Consider the following 16237-nt stretch of genomic DNA (forward strand, 5'->3'; position numbering starts at 1 on the left):
CTATAGGCATGGTGTTCTTTACTGTAGGCATGGTGTTCTTTACTGTAGGCATGGTGTTCTTTATTGTAGGCATGGTGTTCTTTACTGTAGGCATGGTGTTCTTTACTGTAAACATGGTGTTCTTTAGTGTTGACATGGTGTTCTTTACTGTAGATATGGTGTTCTTTACTGTAGGCATGGTGTTATTTACTGTAGGCATGGTGTTCTTTACTGTAGGCATGGTGTTCTTTACTATAGGCATGGTTTTCTTTACTGTAGGCATGGTGTTCTTTACTGTAGGCATGGTGTTCTTTACTGTAGGCATGGTGTTCTTTACTGTAGACATGGTGTTCTTTACTGTAGACATGGTGTTCTTTACTGTAAACATGGTGTTCTTTAGTGTTGACATGGTGTTCTTTACTGTAGATATGGTGTTCTTTACTGTAGGCATGGTGTTCTTTACTGTAGACATGGTGTTCTTTATTGTAGGCATGGTGTTCTTTACTGTAGACATGGTGTTCTTTACTGTAGACATGGTGTTCTTTACTGTAGACATGGTGTTCTTTACTGTAGACATTGTGTTCTTTACTGTAGACATGGTGTTCTTTACTGTAGGCATGGTGTTCTTTATTGTAAACATGGTGTTCTTTAGTGTTGACATGGTGTTCTTTACTGTAGGCATGGTGTTCTTTACTGTAGGCATGGTGTTCTTTACTGTAGGCATGGTGTTCTTTACTGTAGACATGGTGTTCTTTACTGTAGACATGGTGTTCTTTACTGTAGGCATGGTGTTCTTTACTGTAGACATGGTGTTCTTTATTGTAGGCATGGTGTTCTTTACTCGAGGCATGGTGTTCTTTACTGTAGGCATGGTGTTCTTTACTGTAGACATGGTTTTCTTTACTGTAGACATGGTGTTCTTTATTGTAGGCATGGTGTTCTTTACTGTAGGCATGGTGTTCTTTACTGTAGGCATGGTGTTCTTTACTGTAGGCATGGTGTTCTTTACTGTAGACATGGTGTTCTTTACTGTAGACATGGTGTTCTTTACTGTAGGCATAGTGTTCTTTACTGTAGACATGGTGTTCTTTACTGCAGACATGGTGTTCTTTACTGTAGACCTGGTGTTCTTTACTGTAGACCTGGTGTTCTTTACTGTAGGCATGGTGTTCTTTACTGTAGACATGGTGTTCTTTATTGTAGGCATGGTGTTCTTTACTGTGGGCATGGTGTTCTTTACTGTAGGCATGGTGTTCTTTACTGAAGGCATGGTGTTCTTTACTGTAGGCATGGTGTTCTTTACTGTAGATATGGTGTTCTATACTGTAGGCATGGTGTTCTTTACTGTAGACATGGTGTTTTACTGTAGGCATGGTGTTCTATACTGTAGACATGGTGTTCTTTACTGTAGGCATGGTGTTCTATACTGTAGACATGGTGTTCTTTACTGTAGGCATGGTGTTCTTTACTGTAAACATGGTGTTCTTTACTGTAGACATGGTGTTCTTTACTGAAGGCATGGTGTTATTTACTGTAGACATGGTGTTCTTTATTGTAGGCATGGTGTTCTTTACTGTAGACATGGTGTTCTTTACTGTAGGCATGGTGTTCTTTACTGTAGACATGGTGTTCTTTACTGTAGACATGGTGTTCTTTATTGTAGGCATGGTGTTCTTTACTGTAGGCATGGTGTTCTTTACTGTAGGCATGGTGTTCTTTACTGTAGGCATGGTGTTCTTTACTGTAGACATGGTGTTCTTTACTGTAGACATGGTGTTCTTTACTGTAGGCATAGTGTTCTTTACTGTAGACATGGTGTTCTTTACTGTAGACATGGTGTTCTTTACTGTAGACCTGGTGTTATTTACTGTAGACCTGGTGTTCTTTACTGTAGGCATGGTGTTCTTTACTGTAGACATGGTGTTCTTTATTGTAGGCATGGTGTTCTTTACTGTGGGCATGGTGTTCTTTACTGTAGACATGGTGTTCTTTACTGTAGGCATGGTGTTCTTTACTGAAGGCATGGTGTTCTTTACTGTAGGCATGGTGTTCTTTACTGTAGATATGGTGTTCTATACTGTAGGCATGGTGTTCTTTACTCTAGACATGGTGTTTTACTGTATGCATGGTGTTCTATACGGTAGACATGGTGTTCTTTACTGTAGGCATGGTGTTCTTTACTGTAAACATGGTGTTCTTTACTGTAGACATGGTGTTCTTTACTGAAGGCATGGTGTTATTTACTGTAGACATGGTGTTCTTTACTGTAGACATGGTATTCTTTACTGTAGACATGGTGTTCTTTACTGTAGGCATGGTGTTCTTTACTGAAGGCATGGTGTTCTTTACTGTAGGCATGTTGTTCTATACTGTAGACATGGTGTTCTTTACTGTAGGCATGGTGTTCTTTACTGTAGTCATGGTGTTCTTTACTGTAGACATGGTGTTCTTTACCGTAGACATGGTGTTCTTTACTGTAGGCATGGTGTTCTATACTGTAGACATGGTGTTCTTTACTGTAGGCATGGTGTTCTTTACTGTAGGCATGTTGTTCTATACTGTAGACATGGTGTTCTTTACTGTAGGCATGGTGTTCTATACTGTAGACATGGTGTTCTTTACTGTAGACATGGTGTTCTTTACTGTAGGCATGGTGTTCTTTACTGTAGACATGATGTTCTATACTGTAGGCATGGTGTTCTATACTGTCGACATGGTGTTCTTTACTGTAGACATGGTGTTCTTTACTGTAGACATGGTGTGCTTTGCTGTAGGCATGGTGTTCTATACTGTAGACATGGTGTTCTTTACTGTAGACATGGTGTTCTTTACTGTAGGCATGGTGTTCTATACTGTAGACATGGTGTTCTTTACTGTAGACATGGTGTTCTTTACTGTAGGCATGGTGTTCTTTACTGTAGGCATCATGTTCTTTACTGTAGGCATGGTGTTCTTTACTGTAGACATGGCGTTCTTTACTGTAGGCATGGTGTTCTTTATTGTAGACATGGTGTTCTTTACTGAATGCATGGTGTTCTTTACTGTAGGCATGGTGTTCTTTATTGTAGGCATGGTGTTCTTTACTGTAGGCATGGTGTTCTTTACTGTAGGCATGGTGTTCTTTACTGTAGGCATGGTGTTCTTTACTGTAGACATGGTGTTCTTTACTGTAGACATGGTGTTCTTTACTGTAGGCATAGTGTTCTTTACTGTAGACATGGTGTTCTTTACTGTAGACATGGTGTTCTTTACTGTAGACCTGGTGTTATTTACTGTAGACCTGGTGTTCTTTACTGTAGGCATGGTGTTCTTTACTGTAGACATGGTGTTCTTTATTGTAGGCATGGTGTTCTTTACTGTGGGCATGGTGTTCTTTACTGTAGACATGGTGTTCTTTACTGTAGGCATGGTGTTCTTTACTGAAGGCATGGTGTTCTTTACTGTAGGCATGGTGTTCTTTACTGTAGATATGGTGTTCTATACTGTAGGCATGGTGTTCTTTACTCTAGACATGGTGTTCTTTACTGTAGGCATGGTGTTCTTTACTGTAGACATGGTGTTCTTTATTGTAGGCATGGTGTTCTTTACTGTAAACATGGTGTTCTTTACTGTAGGCATGGTGTTCTATACTGTAGACATGGTGTTCTATACTGTTGACATGGTGTTCTTTACTGTAGACATGGTGTTCTTTACTGTAGGCATGGCGTTCTTTACTGTAGACATGATGTTCTATACTGTAGGCATGGTGTTCTTTACTGTAGGCATGGTGTTCTTTACTGTAGGCAGGGTGTTCTTTACTGTAGACATGGTGTTCTTTACTGTAGGCATGGTGTTCTTTACTGTAGACATGATGTTCTATACTGTAGGCATGGTGTTCTATACTGTAGACATGGTGTTCTTTACTGTAGACATGGTGTTCTTTACTGTAGGCATGGTGTTCTATATTGTAGGCATGGTGTTTTTTACTGTAGGCATGGTGTTCTTTACTGTAGGCATGGTGTTCTTTACTGTAGACATGATGTTCTATACTGTAGGCATGGTGTTCTATACTGTAGACATGGTGTTCTTTACTGTAGACATGGTGTTCTTTACTGTAGGTATGGTGTTCTATATTGTAGGCATGGTGTTCTTTCCTGTAGACATGGTGTTCTTTACTGTAGACATGGTGTTCTTTACTGTAGACATGGTGTTCTTTACTGTAGGCATGGTGTTCTTTACTGTAGACATTGTGTTCTTTACTGTAGGCATGGTGTTCTATACTGTAGAAATGGTGTTCTTTACTGTAGGCATGGTTTTCTTTACTGTAGACATGATGTTCTATACTGTAGGCATGGTGTTCTATACTGTAGACATGATGTTCTATACTGCAGGCATGGTGTTCTTTACTGTAGACATGATGTTCTATACTGTAGGCATGGTGTTATATACTGTAGACATGGTGTTCTTTTCTGTAGGCATGGTGTTCTTTACTGTAGGCATGGTGTTCTTTACTGTAGGCATGGTGTTCTTTATTGTAGGCATGGTGTTCTTTACTGTAGGCATGGTGTTCTTTACTGTAGGCATGGTGTTCTTTATTGTAGGCATGGTGTTCTTTACTGTAGGCATGGTGTTCTTTACTGTAGGCATGGTGTTCTTTACTGTAGACATGGTGTTCTTTACTGTAGACATGGTGTTCTTTACTGTAGGCATCATGTTCTTCACTGTAGACATGGTCTTCTTTATTGTAGGCATGGTGTTCTTTACTGTAGGCATGGTGTTCTTTACTGTAGACATGGTGTTCTTTACTGTAGGCATGGTGTTCTTTACTGTAGACATGGTGTTCTTTACTGAAGGCATGGTGTTCTTTACTGTAGACATGGCGTTCTTTACTGTAGGCATGGTGTTCTTTACTGTAGACATGGTGTTATTTACTGAAGGCATGGTGTTCTTTACTGAAGGCATGGTGTTCTTTACTGTAGACATGGTGTTCTTTACTGTAGGCATGGTGTTCTTTACTGTAGACATGGTGTTCTTTATTGTAGGTATGGTGTTCTTTACTGTAGGCATGGTGTTCTTTATTGTAGGCATGGTGTTCTTTACTGTAGACACGGTGTTCTTTATTGTAGGCATGGTGTTCTTTACTGTAGACATGGTGTTCTTTATTGTAGGCATGGTGTTCTTTATTGTAGGTATGGTGTTCTTTACTGTAGGCATGGTGTTCTTTATTGTAGGCATGGTGTTCTTTACTGTAGACATGGTGTTCTTTCCTGTAGGCATGGTGTTCTTTACTGTAGACATGGTGTTCTTTATTGTAGGCATGGTGTTCTTTACTGTAGGCACGGTGTTCTTTACTGTAGACATGGTGTTCTTTACTGTAGACATGGTGTTCTTTACTGTAGGCATGGTGTTCTTTACTGTAGACATGGTGCTCTTTATTGTAGGCATGGTGTTCTTTACTGTGGGCATGGTGTTCTTTACTGTAGACATGATGTTCTTTACTGTAGACATGGTGTTCTTTACTGTAGGCATGGTGTTCTTTACTGAAGGTATGGCTTTCTTTACTGAAGGCATGGTGTTCTTTACTGTAGATATGGTGTTCTATACTGTAGACATGGTGTTTTACTGTAGGCATGGTGTTCTATACTGTAGACATGGTGTTCTTTACTGTAGGCATGGTGTTCTTTACTGTAGGCATGGTGTTCTTTATTGTAGGCATGGTGTTCTTTACTGTAGGCATGGTGTTCTTTACTGTAGGCATGGTGTCCTTTACTGTAGACATGGTGTTCTTTACTGTAGACATGGTGTTCTTTACTGTAGGCATGGTGTTCTTTACTGTAGACATGGTGTTCTTTATTGTAGGCATGGTGTTCTTTACTGTAGACATGGTGTTCTTTATTGTAGGCATGGTGTTCTTTACTGTAGACATGGTGTTCTTTACTGTAGGCATGGTGTTCTTTACTGTAGTCATGGTGTTCTTTACTGTAGACATGGTGTTCTTTACTGTAGACATGGTGTTCTTTACTGTAGGCATGGTGTTCTTTACTGTAGACATGGTGTTCTTTATTGTAGGCATGGTGTTCTTTACTGTAAACATGGTGTTCTTTACTGTAGGCATGGTGTTCTATACTGTAGACATGGTGTTCTATACTGTTGACATGGTGTTCTTTACTGTAGACATGGTGTTCTTTACTGTAGGCATGGCGTTCTTTACTGTAGACATGATGTTCTATACTGTAGGCATGGTGTTCTATACTGTAGACATGGTGTTCTTTACTGTAGACATGGTGTTCTTTACTGTAGGCATGGTGTTCTATATTGTAGGCATGGTGTTTTTTACTGTAGGCATGGTGTTCTTTACTGTAGGCATGGTGTTCTTTACTGTAGACATGATGTTCTATACTGTAGGCATGGTGTTCTATACTGTAGACATGGTGTTCTTTACTGTAGACATGGTGTTCTTTACTGTAGGTATGGTGTTCTATATTGTAGGCATGGTGTTCTTTCCTGTAGACATGGTGTTCTTTACTGTAGACATGGTGTTCTTTACTGTAGACATGGTGTTCTTTACTGTAGACATGGTGTTCTTTACTGTAGGCATGGTGTTCTTTACTGTAGGCATGGTGTTCTTTACTGTAGACATGGTGTTCTTTACTGTAGGCATGGTGTTCTTTACTGTAGGCATGGTGTTCTTTACTGTAGACATGGTGTTCTTTACTGTAGACATGGTGTTCTTTATTGTAGGCATGGTGTTCTTTACTGTAGACATGGTGTTCTTTACTGTAGGCATGGTGTTCTTTACTGTAGGCATGGTGTTCTTTACTGTAGGCATGGTGTTCTTTACTGTAGACATGGTGTTCTTTACTGTAGGGATGGTGTTCTTTGGGTGGAAAGATGAATTCATAAGGGCACAAGGCAGAGACATTGGCACAGAGAGACAGGAAACACAGGGATAAATACACTGGTACAGAGAGACAGGTAACACAGGGATAAATACACTGTTACAGAGAGACAGGAAACACAAGGATAAATACACTGGCACAGAGACAGGAAACACAGGGATAAATACACTGGCACAGAGACAGGAAACACAGGAATTAATACACTGGTACAGAGAGACAGGAAACACAGGGATATATACACTGGTACAGAGAGACAGGAAACACAGGGATAAATACACTGGTACAGAGAGACAGGAAACACAGGGATAAATACACTGGGGAAAATAAGCCACACTGTCACGTCTTCCAGGAGTAGTGGGTTTGGAGTCTTCTAGGAGTAGTGGGTTTGGAGTCTTCTAGGAGTAGTGGGTTTGGAGTCAGGCGCAGAGAGCAGAGGGTTCGGACAATCGTATTTTATTCCGGTTCAAACGGTCACGCCAACACACTAGGTGCATAAAACTGACCGGCCCAAACACAGGACCCCAACAGTCTGGAGAAAATAAAATACAAATGCATAAACTAACAGAGGAACAATCCCACACAAACATAGGTGGGCCTAACAGGCTTAAATAGACATACATCAAGAAACAAACAAGAGACAGGTGCAACCAATAAGACCAAACAAACAGAAAATGAAAAAGGGTTCGGTGGTGGCTAGTAGACCGCCGAGCACCGCCTGAGCAGGCAGGGGAGCCACCTTCGGTGGGAGTCGTGGCACACACCTGGAGGGGGAGGAGACAATCACAAGGACAGGAGAAACAGATCAGGGTGTGACAGTATTGGGTTTTCGCCAGACATATCGTTTTGCGTTCAGGCCAAAAAGTTCAATTTTGGTCTCATCTGACCACAACATCTTTCGCCACTTGGCCTTGGAATCTACAATGTGCTTTTTGGCAAAGCTCAAGCGAGACTTGATGTGGCTTTTTTTGAGGAGTGGTGTTTTTCTTGCCACCCTCCCATAGAGGCCAGAATCGTGGAATGCTTGTGATATTGTGGTCACATCCACACATTGACCAGTCTTTGCCATAAAGGCCTGAAGCTCCTTCAAAGTCACAATTGGCTTCTTGGTAGTCTCTCTGATCAGTCTCCTTCTTGCCCGGTCATCCAGTTTGGAGGGATGGCCTGATCTATGCAGGGTCTGGGTGGTGCCATACGCCTTCCACTTCTTAATAATGGTGGTAACTGTGCTCTGAGGGACAAAGCCTTTGAAATATTGTTATATCCATCCTCTGACTTGCGCCTTTCCACAACTTTATCTCATAGATCTTTTGAAAGTACCTTTCCGCCCATAGTCTATTCTTTGCTTTGAATTGCACTACTAATGTCACGACTTCTGCCGAACTTGGTCCCTCTCCTTGTTTCGGGCGGTGTTCGGCGGTCGACGTCACCGGCCTTCTAGCCATCGCTGATCCATTTTTCATTTTCCATTGGTTTTGTCTTGTCTTCCTTCACACCTGGTTCCAATCCCACCAATTACATGTTGTGTATTTAACCCTCTGTTTCCCCTCATGTCTTTGTCGGTGATTGTTTGTTGTATGTTTTGTGCAAGTCATGTTCTGGTGTGCGACGGGTTTTGTACCTTTTTATATGATTTTTGTATATTTGGTTTTCAGAGTTTTCTTTAGCATTCATTGAACTGCTCTGTTTATACCAAGTTCACTCTCCTGTGCCTGACTTCCCTGCCACCAACACGCACCCATTACAACTATGCAGTTGAGTTGTGCAATTCTGAACTAATCAAAGTCACTATAATTGATCACAGATGGAAGCCAATTAGCTTGATTTGTGATCTGGAAGGTGGTTGGTTATACCTCAGCAAGTTTGCAATTACAATTCTAAGGGGGGTGTTCACATACCCAAATAGGGCATTTTACTGTTTTAATTGCAATTCATTTATATAAAATCTTCACTTGGATGTTGTGGGTTACTGTGTGTAAATAAAGCAGTAAAAAGTCTGATTTGATGTGTTTTCATTTCAGGCTGTAAGTCAACAAAAGGTGAACATTTTGAAAGGGAGGGGGTGACTTTCTATTCCCACTGTACATAGTGGTGCTAAAGACAAGCTTGCCACAATCAACTGCTTTCCCATAAGACACTCATCCCGACACTCATCCCAGTTTCTTCTTTCTCCTCATCTCTACAGTGAACCTGTTGGACTCCAAAGCCAGCCAGGGGGAGCTGGGATGGATCTCCTACCCATCACATGGGGTGAGTAGTACATACATGTCCCATGGCTTGCACACATATAGTATGTGCACATTCTATGCTCTGTCAGCATTCTGTCCTGTCATCAGATTTCAGTGTTTTAATGGTGCTTAGGACATTTCAAAACAAACAATACAAACACATCTTATTTTCTGTTATCCTATGAGTCAAATGGGATTAACAATCCTTAAGAGTCTCTTGACGCACCTGTGCGTCAATCTAAGTAACATAATAAATACATCCCAGTTAAAATACATCCGTTTAAGCTAGAGACATCAGGTTTTTTGCATGTCTGCATCTCAATCCACTGCATCCGCCTGTCGGCCTTCTGCGTTTACTGTGGAAGTTGGCTGAGCTACAGCGGTGTTTGTCAGACCAGGAGACATCCCGAAAATTGTTCTTCTCACGAAAACGTCTATAACGTCCGAACGGTTTGGCCAATAAATAGATTCTCATGAACACAATGGTGTTCTCCCTTTTACTCTATGACACCTACAAGAGTCACGGGACTCGTCTGGAGCCAGTAACGCCGATGTGCCAACTTCTGTCTGTAGCGTCTGAACCGTTTGAGCCAAAACTAACATGATCCCACTATGGAAAGTGGAGACTCACCAACATGTTCTATGACCCCTACAAGAGTCACGGGACTCGCCTGAAGGTAATCTAACAAACTAATGAAAGTATGGAGGTAGTTTTGTGCCAACAAAAATAAGGGTTTAAATATGTGTCCAAAAGTATATATTTCCTGAGCTTTCTTATATCTCTTTATTTAAAAAAAAAAAATGTTGGTGCTTTTTTGAATGTGTTATTCAATGCATTTCTATGTGTTGTAAAAGTAAAGGCCAAATTCTATATTTTATCAAAAAATATACCTAAAGGCATCTTCAAATTCACAATCAAATAGCTAAATGATCCATGATATGACCATCTTAAAACTATTCCATATGTTAGCTTAGTACCCCCCCAAGTGTTATTAACCTACACATGGGTTAAGTAGGTGATAGACTCACGACATGGGTGGGATGGGGAGACAGATTGTATTTCTTAATTATGTTAAAGAAGAGAAGGGTCAGCTTATAATATGGTTTGAATTGGTGGCAACAACAGAGCAACAACACATGTTAATAAAACCCAGGTAACTTAGTATCTCAACACAGCAATCAAAACAACACACGTTAATAAAACCCAGGTAACTTAGTATCTCAACACAGCAATCAAAACAACACACGTTAATAAAACCCAGGTAACTTAGTATCTCAACACAGCAATCAAAACAACACACGTTAATAAAAACCCAGATAACTTAATATCTCAACACAGCAATCAAAACAACACACGTTAATAAAACCCAGGTAACTTAGTATCTCAACACAGCAATCAAAACAACACGTTAATAAAACCCAGGTAACTTAGTATCTCAACACAGCAATCAAAACAACACACGTTAATAAAACCCAGATAACTTAGTATCTCAACACAGCAATCAAAACAACACATTAATAAAACCCAGGTAACTTAGTATCTCAACACAGCAATCAAAACAACACACGTTAATAAAACCCAGGTAACTTAGTATCTCAACACAGCAATCAAAACAACACATTAATAAAACCCAGGTAACTTAGTATCTCAACACAGCAATCAAAACAACACACGTTAATAAAAACCCAGGTAACTTAGTATCTCAACACAGCAATCAAAACAACACACGTTAATAAAACCCAGGTAACTTAGTATCTCAACACAGCAATCAAAACAACACACGTTAATAAAAACCCAGGTAACTTAGTATCTCAACACAGCAATCAAAACAACACACGTTAATAAAACCCAGGTAACTTAGTATCGCAACACAGCAATCAAAACAACACACGTTAATAAAAACCCAGATAACTTAGTATCTCAACACAGCAATCAAAACAACACACGTTAATAAAACCCAGGTAACTTAGTATCTCAACACAGCAATCAAAACAACACACGTTAATAAAACCCAGGTAACTTAGTATCTCAACACAGCAATCAAAACAACACATGTTAATAAAACCCAGGTAACTTAATATCTCAACACAGCAATCAAAACAACACATGTTAATAAAACCCAGATAACTTAGTATCTCAACACAGCAATCAAAACAACACACGTTAATAAAACCCAGGTAACTTAGTATCTCAACACAGCAATCAAAACAACACACGTTAATAAAACCCAGATAACTTAGTATCTCAACACAGCAATCAAAACAACACACGTTAATAAAACCCAGATAACTTAGTATCTCAACACAGCAATCAAAACAACACACGTTAATAAAACCCAGGTAACTTAGTATCTCAACACAGCAATCAAAACAACACACGTTAATAAAACCCAGATAACTTAGTATCTCAACACAGCAATCAAAACAACACGTTAATAAAACCCAGGTAACTTAGTATCTCAACACAGCAATCAAAACAACACATTAATAAAACCCAGGTAACTTAGTATCTCAACACAGCAATCAAAACAACACACGTTAATAAAACCCAGATAACTTAGTATCTCAACACAGCAATCAAAACAACACACGTTAATAAAAACCCAGGTAACTTAGTATCTCAACACAGCAATCAAAACAACACATTAATAAAACCCAGGTAACTTAGTATCTCAACACAGCAATCAAAACAACACACGTTAATAAAACCCAGGTAACTTAGTATCTCAACACAGCAATCAAAACAACACATTAATAAAACCCAGGTAACTTAGTATCTCAACACAGCAATCAAAACAACACACGTTAATAAAACCCAGGTAACTTAGTATCTCAACACAGCAATCAAAACAACACACGTTAATAAAACCCAGGTAACTTAGTATCCCAACACAGCAATCAAAACAACACACGTTAATAAAACCCAGGTAACTTAGTATCTCAACACAGCAATCAAAACAACACACGTTAATAAAACCCAGGTAACTTAGTATCTCAACACAGCAATCAAAACAACACATTAATAAAACCCAGGTAACTTAGTATCTCAACACAGCAATCAAAACAACACACGTTAATAAAACCCAGGTAACTTAGTATCTCAACACAGCAATCAAAACAACACATTAATAAAACCCAGGTAACTTAGTATCTCAACACAGCAATCAAAACAACACACGTTAATAAAACCCAGGTAACTTAGTATCTCAACACAGCAATCAAAACAACACACGTTAATAAAAACCCAGGTAACTTAGTATCGCAACACAGCAATCAAAACAACACACGTTAATAAAAACCCAGATAACTTAGTATCTCAACACAGCAATCAAAACAACACACGTTAATAAAACCCAGGTAACTTAGTATCTCAACACAGCAATCAAAACAACACGTTAATAAAACCCGGGTAACTTAGTATCTCAACACAGCAATCAAAACAACACACGTTAATAAAACCCAGGTAACTTAGTATCTCAACACAGCAATCAAAACAACACATTAATAAAACCCAGGTAACTTAGTATCTCAACACAGCAATCAAAACAACACACGTTAATAAAACCCAGGTAACTTAGTATCTCAACACAGCAATCAAAACAACACACGTTAATAAAAACCCAGGTAACTTAGTATCGCAACACAGCAATCAAAACAACACACGTTAATAAAAACCCAGATAACTTAGTATCTCAACACAGCAATCAAAACAACACACGTTAATAAAACCCAGGTAACTTAGTATCTCAACACAGCAATCAAAACAACACACGTTAATAAAACCCAGGTAACTTAGTATCTCAACACAGCAATCAAAACAACACATGTTAATAAAACCCAGGTAACTTAATATCTCAACACAGCAATCAAAACAACACATGTTAATAAAACCCAGATAACTTAGTATCTCAACACAGCAATCAAAACAACACACGTTAATAAAACCCAGGTAACTTAGTATCTCAACACAGCAATCAAAACAACACACGTTAATAAAACCCAGATAACTTAGTATCTCAACACAGCAATCAAAACAACACACGTTAATAAAACCCAGATAACTTAGTATCTCAACACAGCAATCAAAACAACACACGTTAATAAAACCCAGGTAACTTAGTATCTCAACACAGCAATCAAAACAACACACGTTAATAAAACCCAGGTAACTTAGTATCTCAACACAGCAATCAAAACAACACACGTTAATAAAACCCAGGTAACTTAGTATCTCAACACAGCAATCAAAACAACACACGTTAATAAAACCCAGGTAACTTAGTATCTCAACACAGCAATCAAAACAACACACGTTAATAAAACCCAGGTAACTTAGTATCTCAACACAGCAATCAAAACAACACGTTAATAAAACCCAGGTAACTTAGTATCTCAACACAGCAATCAAAACAACACACGTTAATAAAACCCAGGTAACTTAGTATCTCAACACAGCAATCAAAACAACACACGTTAATAAAACCCAGGTAACTTAGTATCTCAACACAGCAATCAAAACAACACACGTTAATAAAACCCAGATAACTTAGTATCTCAACACAGCAATCAAAACAACACGTTAATAAAACCCAGGTAACTTAGTATCTCAACACAGCAATCAAAACAACACACGTTAATAAAACCCAGGTAACTTAGTATCTCAACACAGCAATCAAAACAACACGTTAATAAAACCCAGGTAACTTAGTATCTCAACACAGCAATCAAAACAACACATTAATAAAACCCAGGTAACTTAGTATCTCAACACAGCAATCAAAACAACACACGTTAATAAAACCCAGGTAACTTAGTATCTCAACACAGCAATCAAAACAACACACGTTAATAAAACCCAGGTAACTTAGTATCTCAACACAGCAATCAAAACAACACACGTTAATAAAACCCAGGTAACTTAGTATCTCAACACAGCAATCAAAACAACACATTAATAAAACCCAGGTAACTTAGTATCTCAACACAGCAATCAAAACAACACGTTAATAAAACCCAGGTAACTTAGTATCTCAACACAGCAATCAAAGCAACACATTAATAAAACCCAGGTAACTTAGTATCTCAACACAGCAATCAAAACAACACGTTAATAAAACCCAGGTAACTTAGTATCTCAACACAGCAATCAAAACAACACACGTTAATAAAACCCAGGTAACTTAGTATCTCAACACAGCAATCAAAACAACACATTAATAAAACCCAGGTAACTTAGTATCTCAACCCAGCAATCAAAACAACACGTTAATAAAACCCAGGTAACTTAGTATCTCAACACAGCAATCAAAACAACACACGTTAATAAAACCCAGATAACTTAGTATCTCAACACAGCAATCAAAACAACACATTAATAAAACCCAGGTAACTTAGTATCTCAACACAGCAATCAAAACAACACACGTTAATAAAACCCAGATAACTTAGTATCTCAACACAGCAATCAAAACAACACGTTAATAAAACCCAGGTAACTTAGTATCTCAACACAGCAATCAAAACAACACATTAATAAAACCCAGGTAACTTAGTATCTCAACACAGCAATCAAAACAACACACGTTAATAAAACCCAGGTAACTTAGTATCTCAACACAGCAATCAAAACAACACGTTAATAAAACCCAGGTAACTTAGTATCTCAACACAGCAATCAAAACAACACATTAATAAAACCCAGGTAACTTAGTATCTCAACACAGCAATCAAAACAACACGTTAATAAAACCCAGGTAACTTAGTATCTCAACACAGCAATCAAAACAACACGTTAAAAAAACCCAGGTAACTTAGTATCTCAACACAGCAATCAAAACAACACACGTTAATAAAACCCAGGTAACTTAGTATCTCAACACAGCAATCAAAACAACACACGTTAATAAAACCCAGATAACTTAGTATCTCAACACAGCAATCAAAACAACACACGTTAATAAAACACAGATAACTTAGTATCTCAACACAGCAATCAAAACAACACGTTAAAAAACCCAGGTAACTTAGTATCTCAACACAGCAATCAAAACAACACACGTTAATAAAACCCAGGTAACTTAGTATCTCAACACAGCAATCAAAACAACACACGTTAATAAAACCCAGGTAACTTAGTATCTCAACACAGCAATCAAAACAACACATTAATAAAACCCAGGTAACTTAGTATCTCAACACAGCAATCAAAACAACACACGTTAATAAAACCCAGGTAACTTAGTATCTCAACACAGCAATCAAAACAACACATTAATAAAACCCAGGTAACTTAGTATCTCAACACAGCAATCAAAACAACACACGTTAATAAAACCCAGGTAACTTAGTATCTCAACACAGCAATCAAAACAACACACGTTAATAAAACCCAGGTAACTTAGTATCTCAACACAGCAATCAAAACAACACACGTTAATAAAACCCAGGTAACTTAGTATCTCAACACAGCAATCAAAACAACACATTAATAAAACCCAGGTAACTTAGTATCTCAACACAGCAATCAAAACAACACACGTTAATAAAACCCAGGTAACTTAGTATCTCAACACAGCAATCAAAACAACACACGTTAATAAAACCCAGGTAACTTAGTATCTCAACACAGCAATCAAAACAACACACGTTAATAAAACCCAGGTAACTTAGTATCTCAACACAGCAATCAAAACAACACACGTTAATAAAACCCAGGTAACTTAGTATCTCAACACAGCAATCAAAACAACACATTAATAAAACCCAGGTAACTTAGTATCTCAACACAGCAATCAAAACAACACATTAATAAAACCCAGGTAACTTAGTATCTCAACACAGCAATCAAAACAACACGTTAATAAAACCCAGGTAACTTAGTATCTCAACACAGCAATCAAAACAACACATTAATAAAACCCAGGTAACTTAGTATCTCAACACAGCAATCAAAACAACACACGTTAATAAAACCCAGGTAACTTAGTATCTCAACACAGCAATCAAAACAACACACGTTAATAAAACCCAGGTAACTTAGTATCTCAACACAGCAATCAAAACAACACGTTAATAAAACCCAGGTAACTTAGTATCTCAACACAGCAATCAAAACAACACACGTTAATAAAACCCAGGTAACTTAGTATCTCAACA

General features: G+C 38.4%; 1 protein-coding gene across 2 annotated transcripts in view; it reads left to right on the top strand.

Annotated features, from left to right (window-relative positions):
- LOC115107431 (ephrin type-A receptor 3-like) overlaps window positions 1-16237 on the top strand; it is a 193076-nt gene that overhangs the window by 50524 nt on the left and 126315 nt on the right. For both annotated transcript variants that reach the window (XM_065017924.1, XM_065017925.1), the window contains exon 2: window positions 9040-9104. In XM_065017924.1, the coding sequence (XP_064873996.1) occupies window positions 9040-9104 (65 nt within the window). The remainder of the gene's footprint in view (window positions 1-9039; window positions 9105-16237) is intronic.

The sequence above is a fragment of the Oncorhynchus nerka genome, linkage group LG1 (assembly GCF_034236695.1).
Source record: "Oncorhynchus nerka isolate Pitt River linkage group LG1, Oner_Uvic_2.0, whole genome shotgun sequence".
Lineage (NCBI taxonomy): Eukaryota > Metazoa > Chordata > Actinopteri > Salmoniformes > Salmonidae > Oncorhynchus > Oncorhynchus nerka.